The sequence below is a fragment of the Electrona antarctica genome (assembly GCF_951216825.1).
Source record: "Electrona antarctica genome assembly, chromosome: 18".
Lineage (NCBI taxonomy): Eukaryota > Metazoa > Chordata > Actinopteri > Myctophiformes > Myctophidae > Electrona > Electrona antarctica.
Window position 1 is genome coordinate 37696393 of NC_136799.1, and position 13120 is coordinate 37709512.

Sequence of the window (13120 nt, forward strand, 5' to 3'; positions counted from 1 at the left end):
CACATGGCGGACAATGTACCGAGCCCGCACACACACGCGCACAGACACAGTAAAATCCTCATAAATGTTCATTACAAAGGAGTAGTTCACCCAACCCGTTACTTATTTTCTATCAATTACACCCCCCCCCCCCCCCCCACACACCCCCCGTGGCCATGAAGTCTTGAATTCATGGGGATCTTCTTGTTTTTGTCGCATTCCTAAGCCAATGATTTGATGACCGGCAGAGTCAACTACTGACCGATGACCCCAACAATGTGCTCAGGAATGTGACAAAAACAAGAAAAACTAGAAAAAGTGCCCTTCCGGGCACAGGTCTCCACCAGTGTGTGTGATGTTTGGCAAAATGTGTAGGAGTAATAAATAAACGTGTGTGTGTGTGTGTGAGACGCGGCTTGGCCTGTTGTAGCGCCACCATGAGGCTGATTCGAAAACTGTCAAGTGGCATTTCTTCCTCAGCCTAGTGGGAATATGCATGCACAGTTTCACCGCAATCGGACGCTGCGTTGAGTAGTTGTGGCGATTTGTATAAAACGGGTACAAAGCGGGCTACTCCTGAAAAGTTTAGAAGCCAAACGTAGCCAATGAGGGTGGATTATGAGAAATCAAACAAACCCGTCTTGATCACATGACTATGGAGAACATGTGTACTGATGTGCGTGAAATTTGGATAAAATCTGAAGGAGTAATATTAGAAAATGTGTTTTACATATGTCGGCCTCCTGGTGGCGCTATAAAGAGCAGATGTGAAAAATTCCAGGCAAAGGTTTTTCCTTGGCCTCTAGGGAGTTGGCATACAAAGTTATCCACAGATCCATGCAGTTAGAGGTAAAAACACTTTTCGGCCAGTTATAGCGCCACCATGAGGCTGAGTTGAAAATGTTCATGTGGCATTTCTTCCTCGGCCTAGTGGGAATGTGCGTGCACAATTTCACGGAAATCACACGATGTGTTCATGATTTGCAGCATTTTGTTTGAAACTGAGCACTCCTGCGAACTTTGGAAGCCAATCTTAGCCAATCGGGATGGAGTCTGAGAAATCTGAAAGACCTGTTTCGTTGAATGGCTCTAGAGAGACTGTGTACCAATTTGCGTAATGTTTGGACAAAATCTGTAGGTGTACTGTCCAAAAACTTGTTTTGCACAAAGCGGCCTCCTGGTGGCGCTATAACAGGCCGTTCTGGAAAATGTGGGGCAGAGGTTCATCGTTGGCATCCAGGGAGTGTGTGTGCAAAGTTTGGCATCGACCGGGTTAACGGTGCCGGAGATTAGCTGGTAACAGACGGACGGAAGGACACACACACGGACACACGGACACACACACACATGGACGGAGTGCAAAACATACTCTCTCCCCATGCCTTCGGCCTGGTGGAGACAATGAATTCAAGGCTTCCTGGGGTGTGTAATTGTTAGAAAATAAGACATTTTTGGGTGAACTACTACAATATCTGTAAGGCCCCCGCCGAACGGCTCGGGCTGTTAGCCGCGCAAGTTTGTAAACGGTATTACATTTTCGAGCGTCCACATGAAAGCTGTAGTACACATGCCCGGCCTGTACATGGCCACCCAAAAAAGATTATGCACGGCCTGTAAAATGCATGTGAATGCATAATCAACTGTATAGCTGATGTTTTTCTTTCTTTTCATTACTCATTACAATTTTAATGATTTTACATAGGCCTACTAATATTCTCATAACTACCCTCTTCTGCCAGAAGTAGGCTACAAAGTATACATAAGCATGAGATTCATAGTTTGCAGATATTAAAGCTCACAACGAGGGGCGGCATGATGCATTGTGAATTTATGAGTTTGACGTTGGAGATTATATTCGGGGCACAGCCTGGGCGCTGTCAGATAATTGCTCGTTAATAGATTGACTCCACCTGCTGCCTGCACAGCACTAAACATTTTGCCTAATCTGCAGCTAGTTAACAAGAGAAATTGCACATAGGCTACTATACAAAAGTATAAAAAATTGTAATTAGAAACAGTGAAAACAGGCCGTTTATCGAGGAATATGGACAGTAAACGATGGGTTTATACTACCCGGGGTCTCTCAATGCAAAGCCGTTTTGAAGTTACACAAAGGCTTTGCCGTGACATTTTGGCTGCTTGCTTGCAAAGAATATAATTTAAAGAGAAAGTTGAAGCATGGATAGCACCTTCAGAATGTTTAATTTCCACCCAAGAAGACGAAGCACTTTGACGAGGTGAGTCCATGCTGCTGTGCACCTCGTAGAGAGACCTGCTGTGTGAGAGGGATGGACAGTGGCTGCGTGCTGTATATCTTAGATTTAGATATAGCCTATACTAATCTATTCTACACTACACCATTATAGTAACAATAATGCAGATCATCCGTTTTTCTTGTCTTTCCAGATTGGTAATCACCATAATGTATATCTGTTCTCCGAAAATAGCTCATCTACGAGCTCATGCATGGGCTGCAGATCGGCTATTTTCGGAGAAGAGATTTATAGACATTATGTGCAAATATAAAATAGCTGTGATACTTATGTAAGTCGTTATGGTGAAATAAAACCATTAACACTTCATGAACAAATGGTTAGTTTGGAGGGGGCGAGGGGACTATGACATCACCGGCTCAGGAAAGAGACGGCATTCGCTGTACACACGGAGACGACAAAGTCGCGTCTCCAAAGTGGAGGAAGTGGCAGAAAGGGCAGATCGGCTAAATACTTGCCCGGGTAACGAGGAATATGTCCTCATGTGGACACCACCTACAGTTGGAGGCCATCGATATTGTCCTTTTCTTTTTGCTGAGGTTTGCGTGATCTGCGCAAAAGGACAGTTAACCCATTTTGGGCGGGAACCCCTTTGTGTTTTAAACATTGTTATAATTTAGCTATTGAAAAATAGCAGATCTACAAGCTCATAGCGCGCCACCGAGTGCCACCGAGTCGTGAAAATATTTATTTCAGAAAACTGGAGGATTTAGAAGGATTTAAAAAAAATTGAGGTCAGGCCTAAATGGGTCAAATGATAAGGGACAATATCGGTGGCACCCAACTGTAAGTTGCATGTCCTCTCCCGTCAGAGAGCCGTGCTGTGTACAGTAACACCCGAGATTCAAACGTGTGTCTCCTGCGTGGGAGACTAACCCTACTAAACTAGTCTACCGCTCAGCCGAGAGGGAATGCAGCTTTAACCTACAGCATTTGAGTGTGCAGAGTGCAGACTCCTCGCTGTACAGCTTGAATGACTGCGGCACAGGTGAACTTGACACACACGAGGTGGAGTTGTATAAACAAGCCATCATAATAATTAATGACAAGTGTGTGTATGTGTGTGTGTGTGTGTGTGTGTATGTGTGTGTGTGTGTGTGTGTGTGTGTGTTTGTGTGTGTGTGTGTGTGTGTGTTGATTAAGTTCATGTGTTGCCTATATTCTGTACATTTAGGGCTTGTTTGGACTCAAAGCACATGATGTTTCGAGTGCGTGGGATATCAGAAGCAACTGAAAATATTTGTGCCATTGATAATGTATTTTATAAATGTGGACTCAAATAAAGAAATTTAAATGTGTGTGTGTGTGTGTGTGTGTGTGTGTGTGTGTGTGTGTGTGTGTGTGTGTGTGTGTGTGTGTGTGTTTGACAGCAGCCAAGCAGATGGATGCAAATTAAGTGTGCACCATTAATAGAAAAGAAAAAATAATCGAAGCCAAGATTGCAATACTGACTACTGCAATTTTCAAATCACAAGAGGCAGTATAATTTTCGCTGGCAAGAGTGCCGTGTCAGACATGATGAGACATTCTTGTGCCGTGCACGGTCTCATAAATCAATTATCAAAGCATTACAGCTACAAAAGAGTGTATGCGCATGCATAAAGTGAGTGGCAAATCGAGTGGCAAAGTGAGTTTAACGTCGTTCAATGCAATCAGGTAGGACTTTTCTGTTCAGTAGGCGTTGCGGCATAACGTCCGGGTCTGATGAAGATGTCACGTTGTCACGCGCATACCCTCTATACTGAACTTAAACATTATTTGAATGAATAATGTCAATGGATTATGTTTGCCAATATTTATGTTAATGCAATATATAATCTAGCACAGGGGTTCTCAACGTTTTTGGCCGGGGACCCCCAGAAATGCTTTGGCAATGTCTCGGGACCCCCGCCCCGCCCCCTCCCGACCCCCAATATAAATTGACTGCTACAATAACCTTAAACCATTTTGGGCGGGAACCCCTTTTGGTGTTTTAAGCATTATTTATTTATAATTTAGCTATTGAAAAATAGCAGATCTACAAGCTCATAGCGCGCCACCGAGTGGCGCGCTACGAGCTTGTAGGTCTGCTATTTTTGAAAAATCGTGAAAATAAAATTTAAAAAAAAAACCTTTCTTTTTTGAAAATAATTTGGGGACCCCCCGAGGGGTCGCGACCCACGGGTTGAGAACCCCTGATCTAGCACATCTGCAGGTGTTCTCCTTAGTCTTCTACTGAGACATTCCAACGCTGGAGTAGGACACCTATAGCCTGGTAATACACAGGTCGTTTCTGGAGTAGGACACCTATAGCCTGGTAATACACAGGTCGTTTCTGGAGTAGGACACCTATAGCCTGGTAATACACAGGTCGTTTCTGGAGTAGGACACCTATAGCCTGGTAATACACAGGTCGTTTCTGGAGTAGGACACCTATAGCCTGGTAATACACAGGTCGTTTCTGGAGTAGGACACCTATAGCCTGGTAATACACAGGTCGTTTCTGGAGTAGGACACCTATAGCCTGGTAATACACAGGTCGTTTCTGGAGTAGGACACCTATAGCCTGGTAATACACAGGTCGTTTCGAGGAAGCAATCCGATTGGTTGAAGTTAGTAGCCATCTAGCCGTGCTTAAACGAGCATGCCGGAACACCTAATCAAAACATAAAAAACAGCTGTGCTGACCTCCCAGAGCGGAGCCGACTGGGTTGCTATGCTAGCGGTTTTCTTGGAACACTTTTGGTCTAGTGGCTACGCTACATCTGTCATTGATTTTTTTTTTAGCGAATATCTTAGTTATAATGAAATTGAGTTGACGTGATATTTTTTTAAAGGATAACTGTTGCAATATTACACTTGAGGGTTGTGCTTTACCGTCTTTAATGCACTTCCACGCTGCTTACTGCAGCAACGCAGGCGTTAATGACGGTAAAGCATACCCTCTCGTGTAATATCATGTGTCTTCTGCAGACCGGTTTGTCCCCAAGCGATGGGTAGGCGTTTTGCAGAACAAAAAGTGGAAGAGGCAACTCTCCATAAACAGTAGGGCACGGCCACTTCTGCCGAGCTAGATATTACGGGATTTCAAATTTTCTTAACACACACTTTTTGCCAGTACTCCTACATAATTGGTTCAAAACTCACATCAATCTCAACACATCATCTCTGGCGTCGTGTGATAACAAGTAATGTACAGTGTTTTTATTTTCCATAAAGATTGGCTATATTTGGCTTCCAAAGTTTGTGGAAAGTGCCTATTTAACAAAACCAAAAATGATGGAGGCAATGTCTGATCGACCTTGAATTTGAATCACATATTGAGGGGCCTCTACACGCGAAAGAGATTTCACTTAGAACGAAAAGGGAAATGTTACAAATGTTAAAAGTTACCGATTGTTGCAGGATTTCTTTTTTTCCCACCGAATTAGGTACCCTAGATCCCATGACTTTTTGATAACGTTTGCCTGCAATTGCCTATATAGAGTGCTCCTCCAAAAACACTTTATGACCATAGGTTGCACCACAAAATGTGAAAAGTTGAACCCCCCCCCCCCCAGCTTCTTCAGATTCTAACGGCTGCAACACAGTGCTGGGTAGGCCACCCCGGCCTGGTGGAGATATGCATTCTGCTGAGTGCCCCTTTTTCCAGTCGACATTGCAATGTAATATTCACTGAATGTCAGCATTGTGAAGCTCTTAGGGGGGTAGATTCACTGGGAACCACTGACTGACTGTAGGCATATTTGACAACCTCACGTCAGGCGAACCATTATATCACAGTGCTCCTCTTAGGCTGCTGTGCGGTTCCGACGGAGCCCAGCATTCTTGGGGTCTCCTGGGTCAGGCCCGTTAATGAGTGGCGGACAAGGGGCCCACGGCTGGGCCAGCGCTGGGCCAACTCCTAGACGCTCCAAGGCAAACAAACCGAGGCCCGTTTAACCAAACACATTGTTCTGGGCCAGACGAGGGGAGTGCGAGAGCTGGGGCAATATTTGTGCCGCTGATACCAAAATAAAACCACGGAAGGTTTACATACCTCTCTTTGTGGGACAGTGTTTAGGAAATGGTATTTGGGTTGGAAGCAGGCGTACATGGGAAGATTTTCTAACATTATGTTACATCGGAGAAGAGGGGTGGTGGGGGGGGGTTGGGGAAGGGGGGTGTCAGGACTGGGAACGTTCAGATTCTGGGTACAGAGAGAAGAAAGCTAGGCAGCATTTTGTTGTTTGATTTATCATACCTGTGGGGACACAAACTGGCCCGGCTGCGTCGCTGAGGCAATGACCTCTGGCTGTCCTTCGAGCCACGAAATCTTCAAGGGGTTTTCGTTGAATCCGCTTTCATTCTTAAATGCCAATTCCTGAGGACAAAAAACAACTTGTGACTGAGTATGTCTGCCAGAGAGAGGGTGACTGAGTATGTCTGCCAGAGAGAGGGTGTTTTCCTTTCTTGTTTTGGGGTAACTTTAGAAACCCAGCTCTTTCTCCCGGCGGTGTTAACCCATTTAGGCCTGATGTCAAAATATAGTTTTCTGAATCAGTGGTGCTCAATATTTCATATCAAGGACCCCAAATATATGTATTTGGCCACCGACCCACATCTGAAAATATGTTGCAAAGATTTGAGTTAAAAAGTTTGCTCTGAATTTTTTTTCAAAAATAGCAGATCTACAAGCTCGTAGCGTGGCAATCGGTGCCACGCTATGGGCTTGTAGATCTGCTTTTTTTTTTCTATAATATTTATTTTATTTGGAAAAAGCAGTTTCTATGTATACATAGGACACAAGTGCAGTTCCCAGGATTCTTTTTTTTTCACCCCTCTTCCCTCCCTCCCCCCTCCAAGTGACTCCATCTCCAGTGTCTCTGTAACATCCTTGCTTTCTTCAGGACTACATATGGCCTCAAGTCAACAGATCTGCTATTTTTCAATAGCTAAAGTATAACATAATGCTTGAAACACCAAAAAGGGGTTCCCGCCCAAAATGGGTTAAACTAAAGTGTTGTTGTGTCTTTCCCTCTGACCCTTTTGTGCGATGCGAATATCATAGCACTGGTGAAAAAAAAGCAAACATAGGAGGGTGAACTACACTCCCCCCCCCCCCCCCCCCCCCCCACTTGAAGCGGTGCTCAGACCCTGAGATGTGCCAAGGGAGACCACAGACCATGAGTCCGCTCCCCAGCGGGACGGCAGATATGTCCTCCGGAGCGGAACCACGCGACGTGGTGGACGTGGCGGAGCGCCACAACAAAAAAATGGCACACCATTATAACAAGAGCCCCGAGGACCCAGACGCTGGGGAACAATGAGGGGGCTCGAGCCCTTCCGTCTGCTGGTTCCCATCAGTGCCCAGACATCGCTACGGGACGAATACATACCGTGACTTTTTCTGGGGCTCGGGGACGGGGCAATCAATGACACTTGTCATACTTGGTAATAATCAAGCCGAGGTCACACTGGATGGCAGCGTTAGCGACTAGGTAAACAAATCCACCATGCACACGCACGCCCCCCGAGAGGCATATGCTTCGTCGGGGGAGCAAGACAGGCTCGAGGACAATGTCTGGTCGAAGAGTTAGGTACTTACAGCTGCTCTGACGGTTGCAAATTCGACCACAGCACTTCCTTTCTTCTTACTCGACACAAGCACATTCAAAACATCCCCGTACTGGAGGTGAAACCAGGAGAGAGAAAGAAAGGAAAAGGGAGATGGGAGAGAGAGATGCAAAACATTCAAATTAGTATTTCCTGTAACAGCGCAAACCATGACCATGGAAATGGAAGCAAACACAGACTTTAAAACCCAAAACAATGGTGAATACAACAGCCGTCTGGAATAAAACCTGGGCATACAATATGGGTCTTCTTTGTCTCTGTAAAGCTACATCTCAAATGGTACAATTTCAATTCACTCTCACGTAAGAGAACAATCCATGCAGCCACAATGACAAAGACTAATACTACTGAAGTGACTTTGTGACTTTTCAAAACAGAGGACCCTGGGACAGGTCAAGTGTGCTGGAGAGGTCATAATTTTAGCTGTCCCTTGCAGTGCGAGACCCTGCAATGAACCATGTTCTTGGATGGAAGCTGAAATGAACCATGGCCCTCGTTCGGTTCACTGCCACTTAGACTGAGCCCAGGGATGAAGGCTTGGACGCAGGAACTCAGGAATGGAGGTGTGGGGAAGTGGACAGGGTCCATGCCAGGGCTGTTAACTGACAGGGTCCAAGAAGATGGACAGTGGAGGAGGAGAACGAGGAGGCTGAGACTGGGGAAGGCGAATAGCCCTCTCACATGAAAATCGAAAAGGCGTTTTGGCCCATTGTTGTGTTCCTCTGGGTTTGTTCCCGTAACTGTATGTGTCACCTGAAACAGAGGCCATCTGTCATTAAGATGTCCCCCCCACCGCACACACGCACACACAGAGCTAAGAGAAGAGCTCTTAGGAGCACAGAAGAGCAAGGAGGAGACAGCTGAGAACCCAATCATTCCTGGGAAGTCAGGCTCTCTGGGAACGGGGACACGTCAGGAATGTTAATGGAGGTCGAGGACACTCCAGAGCAGGCCAAAAGCGACAAACGAGAGTCTCTGAAGGCCCCTATTTCATCAAATCTAAATATCTTAATATGTCTCTTTTTTCCCCCCAGAGAAGATGTAATAGTTTTGTGCGGCCAAAGTACACTCGCGTGCGTAGAAACGCAAACATACAGAGCAACTTGCGTTCCCACACAGGGGTGGCTACCTGCCACTCATCGAATCTTTCCACGTCAAACAGTAAAGTCCCCCCCCCCCCCCCCCCCCCCCAAACTTCACTCTCCGTAGTTAAGAATTTATATATTTATAAAACATTATTTATGTGTACGTATATTCCGAACCCCCCCTGCCTGAGCCGGCCACATTGATTTCAATGCGTGCGGAAGAAAGATTGACGTTAGCGACACTTTTCCGGGCCGAACCGACGCCCTCATCGCGGAGCCCCTGAGGCGGTTCACACAGCACAAGGTGGTATAGCGGGTTGCATGAGAAGAGCACATTTCCCGAGTGACTCCCTTGGCACCGCTAAACTCGCCTGGTAACAGGGGGCACTAACAATGCTGTGCGTGGCTTTAAAAGGGCACCGCAACGTTGCCCTCAGCACTTTCACTGCAACAAAACTTAATGGGCCCCGTTTAATCCATTGAGACCTGGAACGCATCCATGTCACGTTAGCGTTTAACCACATTAACCATTAACCCATTTTGGGGCGGGAACCCCTTTTGGTGTTTTAAACATTGTTATAATTTAGCTATTGAAAAATAGCAGATCTACAAGCTCATAGCGCGCCACCGAGTGGCGCGCTATGAACTTGTAGGTCTGCTATTTTGAAAAATCGTTAAAATGTGCCTCAAATCTTTCCGAAAATTGTCATGATTTAGAAAACTTTTTTTTTTTTAAATTTCGACGTCAGGCCTGAATGGGTTAAGGAGAAAAATAAACACACGCACAGGGCTGATGTCATGCAGACCTCGGATATAGCCGGACATGGGCGGGGTTTTGTTGTGTACAGGCGCTTGCAGGTCTGAGTGTGTGTGTGTGTGTGTGTGTGTGTGTGGGGGGGGGGGGGGGGGGGGGGTGGAAGGGACTTCACACATCACCTGTATCGAGTGTGTTTTTGCACCATCTACTTGTGGCCGCGAGTACATTATGTTTTAGAGCAACGCACTAATGTAGATTATTACGATCAAAAAAAGCTGAACAGGACGTCGGGATATGGGAATGAAGTTTCGGTTTATATAAGAAAAAAAGTGGTACAGGAATAGTGCAGAAAATATGAATCCTTTGGCAATACTTCTCATACGAGTTCTCTCTCGGCTACTGGCTGCTATTCTCCACATGGATCACAACAAACTAAAGAAAACCCGGCTTTTCTCACCGGATGTCCGGCGCTAGATACAAAGCATCATGGGAAATGCAGTTTTAGGAAACGCTTAGTAATGAATACAAATAGAAATAGCAATTCTAAATGACATCAATATATACTGTAAATAAATCAATTATTTTAACTCAATAAAGTCCTTTTAAACTGTAAATAGTAATAACATGAAATAAACAGCTTTCAACCATTATGCAATGAAATGTCACAAAATATTAACTATGTAACTCAAATGAAGTTACAACACGCACCTTTTGAAGAAGTCTGTGGAGAATGTCTTGAGAGTATCCCCCGTTAGACTCCTCCTCTTTTTTACACTTCCACTTCAACTAGAAAGGAAGAAATAAAAGGAGAAGAGAAAGAAACGTCAATTGTTAATTATACAAAGATAATTGTCATTTGGACACGTCTTCTTCATGCAGTGTGGGACACACATCAGAGTGGGACCCACTGGCATAGACCATATTCACATGGCGGCCATCTTGCCATTAAGTTAATGAAATGCCAGCCCGCTTTTTCAATGCTAAATACCAACATGGCCGTCATGTGAATTTGGTCTATTCACTGTCTGGCTCTCTAGACCAGTGTCCAGAGGCACACTTGGGGCGTGACTACAACATACCGGTATTGCAATATATAACTATACTGTACTAAACTCACAAGATTTGCTGTACTAGTGTGCACTAATTTCCAATACCCTAACAAATGGATACGCAAAATGTCACATCTTACATAACATACATATTAAAATGTTTTCTTTGTATTTATTATTATTAGCATATAAAAACATAGGTGATGACTGTGATGGCAAATGTTACAGGGTATATTGAGATTCTGACTTGCGATTTGGTGTGCTTTGGGCACAAAAAGCTTGAAGAAAACACTTAGACAGGCTTGCTTAGACAGATTTCGTATCTCCATCTCTGTTCTCCTTTACGTGACATTATTGGGCAGTTTCTTATATCCATTTGCACATCACAGCTGGGTCGAGCACCTACAGTTGGAGGCCATCGATATTGTCCTTTTCTTTTTGCTGAGGTTTGCGTGATCTGCGCAAAAGGACAGTTAACCCAGTTTGGGCGGGAACCCCTTTTGGTGTTTTAAACATTATGTTATAATTTAGCTATTGAAAAATAGCAGATCTACAAGCTCATAGCGCGCCACTGAGTGGCGCGCTACGAGCTTGTAGGTCTGCTATTTTTGAAAAATCGTGAAAATATTTATTTCAGAAAACTGGAGGATTTAGAAGGATTTTTAAAAGTTTTGAGGTCAGGCCTAAATGGGTCAATATCGGTGGCACCAAACTGTATATCCATTTGCACATCACAGCTGGGTCGAGCACCTATCGCACCAACTATTTGGAAAGGTATTACACATGGCAGGCAGAGAGGCGATGATTAAGCGCCAAGCATTCTGTTCAATGTCAGACAAATTGAATTTCTGGGAACCGCCTGAGACTCATTTGCTCTTTTTTACCAAGAGTTATGCTGAAAATGCACGCTGTCCTTCCAAGAGCACACACACCGCTACCCAATGATAACCTTCACACCCATTCATCTCCTAATGAGGCGTAGAAGCATTTCGGGCCGACGTCCGCAATTTAAGCCCATACATGACTGGTACCAGTTGAAACAACGTTGCAGAGATTGAGGCTGTTTGCGATGCCCCAACTGGTTTTGTTTAAAGTGATACAAAGTGGGTGCCACTGTCAAAAGATACAATAATTACTACTACTGCATATCACAAGAAACATTTAATGTGTGTGCGTGCGTGCAAATTGTATTGCTGATTCTGAAATGTCATACAGTATATGTCCAGTAAAATGAATGAAGGTTTCTAGGATAAAATATAATTAGGAATACATTAACGTTTTAAATTCAGCTGATATCAATTCACATGTATCAATACTATTTTCAAAGTCAAACTGTTAGCTTACCAACAATCAACACACAACACCACTATCATTATAGCCGTCACTATCATTATTTAATTGTGATTATTTGAGCTAATTACAATAATGTTCCATAATCGTTAAATGACAGAAATTAAATTGACAGAAATGTTTTATTTTCATTATTATTTCCATATCGTTGTACACACTTTTAACCAATTTCAACCTGGTATCCCCATTTTGGCAATTTAGTGCAAACATTTTCAAAAATATTGAAAAACCGTGCATTGTGAGATTGTAAATCTGATTTGTTTTTCGCTATTTTTTAAATGATTAAGTACTTGTACATGGCCTGTTTTGGCCGTAGTATATTGTTTATTTATCATCGGTATTGACAGTCATTTCTTTGTATATTTCAGTTAAGGCATTGTATAAGTTATTCATCATATCTGTGCAAAGTTTGTTTACAAGGAGGACTGAAAGGCCAACAGAAAACAAATTATGTCCGATGTTCCAACGCCAAAAACACAATTAAATCATTCATTGCAATTATTTGCATGTTAATCATCGACTACCATTTCATGATCGTCATAGCCTTAACCACCCCAGATCAATCTCCGCAATAATGTTCCTGTGTATGTAAACATGACATGCAGCACCGTAAGACTCAACGCTGCCGTTTGTTTTAACTTACTGGAGCACACCGGGCGCACGAAGATGACTATCAATCTTTAAAAACCAGATTAAATATCTAAACACATTAGCTAACCTTCCCCAGTGTGTCCGTTAATAGGCGCTCAGGCTGGGCGCTTTCCAAGAGGAAATATAATAAGGCCTCTCCTTGCGTTGTTACGGGCCCCCTGACGACGGCGTGCCTACACCGGAGGAATGGGCGTCAAGAGGGCAGCCTATACGTGCGTAGAAGTGCTGTCAAAACACCTCACCAAATGGCTTTTTTTCCCCCTTTCTTTTTTTTTTTACTCGTATAGAAACTCCTTGGAGGTTCAGCCTGTGTTTACTTTTCACCCAGGTGGAGATAGTTCGTCCTGATCCAACCCCTCCTCCACCACCTACAGTACACCT

General features: G+C 44.2%; 1 protein-coding gene across 1 annotated transcript in view; it reads right to left on the reverse strand.

Moving 5' to 3' along the window:
* dnajc17 (DnaJ (Hsp40) homolog, subfamily C, member 17) overlaps nucleotides 1–13120 on the reverse strand; it is a 59943-nt gene that overhangs the window by 28849 nt on the left and 17974 nt on the right. The window contains exons 8-10 of the mRNA XM_079527913.1: nucleotides 10398–10475; nucleotides 7819–7899; nucleotides 6475–6594 (exon numbers count right to left, since the gene is read on the reverse strand). Of these exons, the coding sequence (XP_079384039.1) occupies nucleotides 6475–6594; nucleotides 7819–7899; nucleotides 10398–10475 (279 nt within the window). The remainder of the gene's footprint in view (nucleotides 1–6474; nucleotides 6595–7818; nucleotides 7900–10397; nucleotides 10476–13120) is intronic.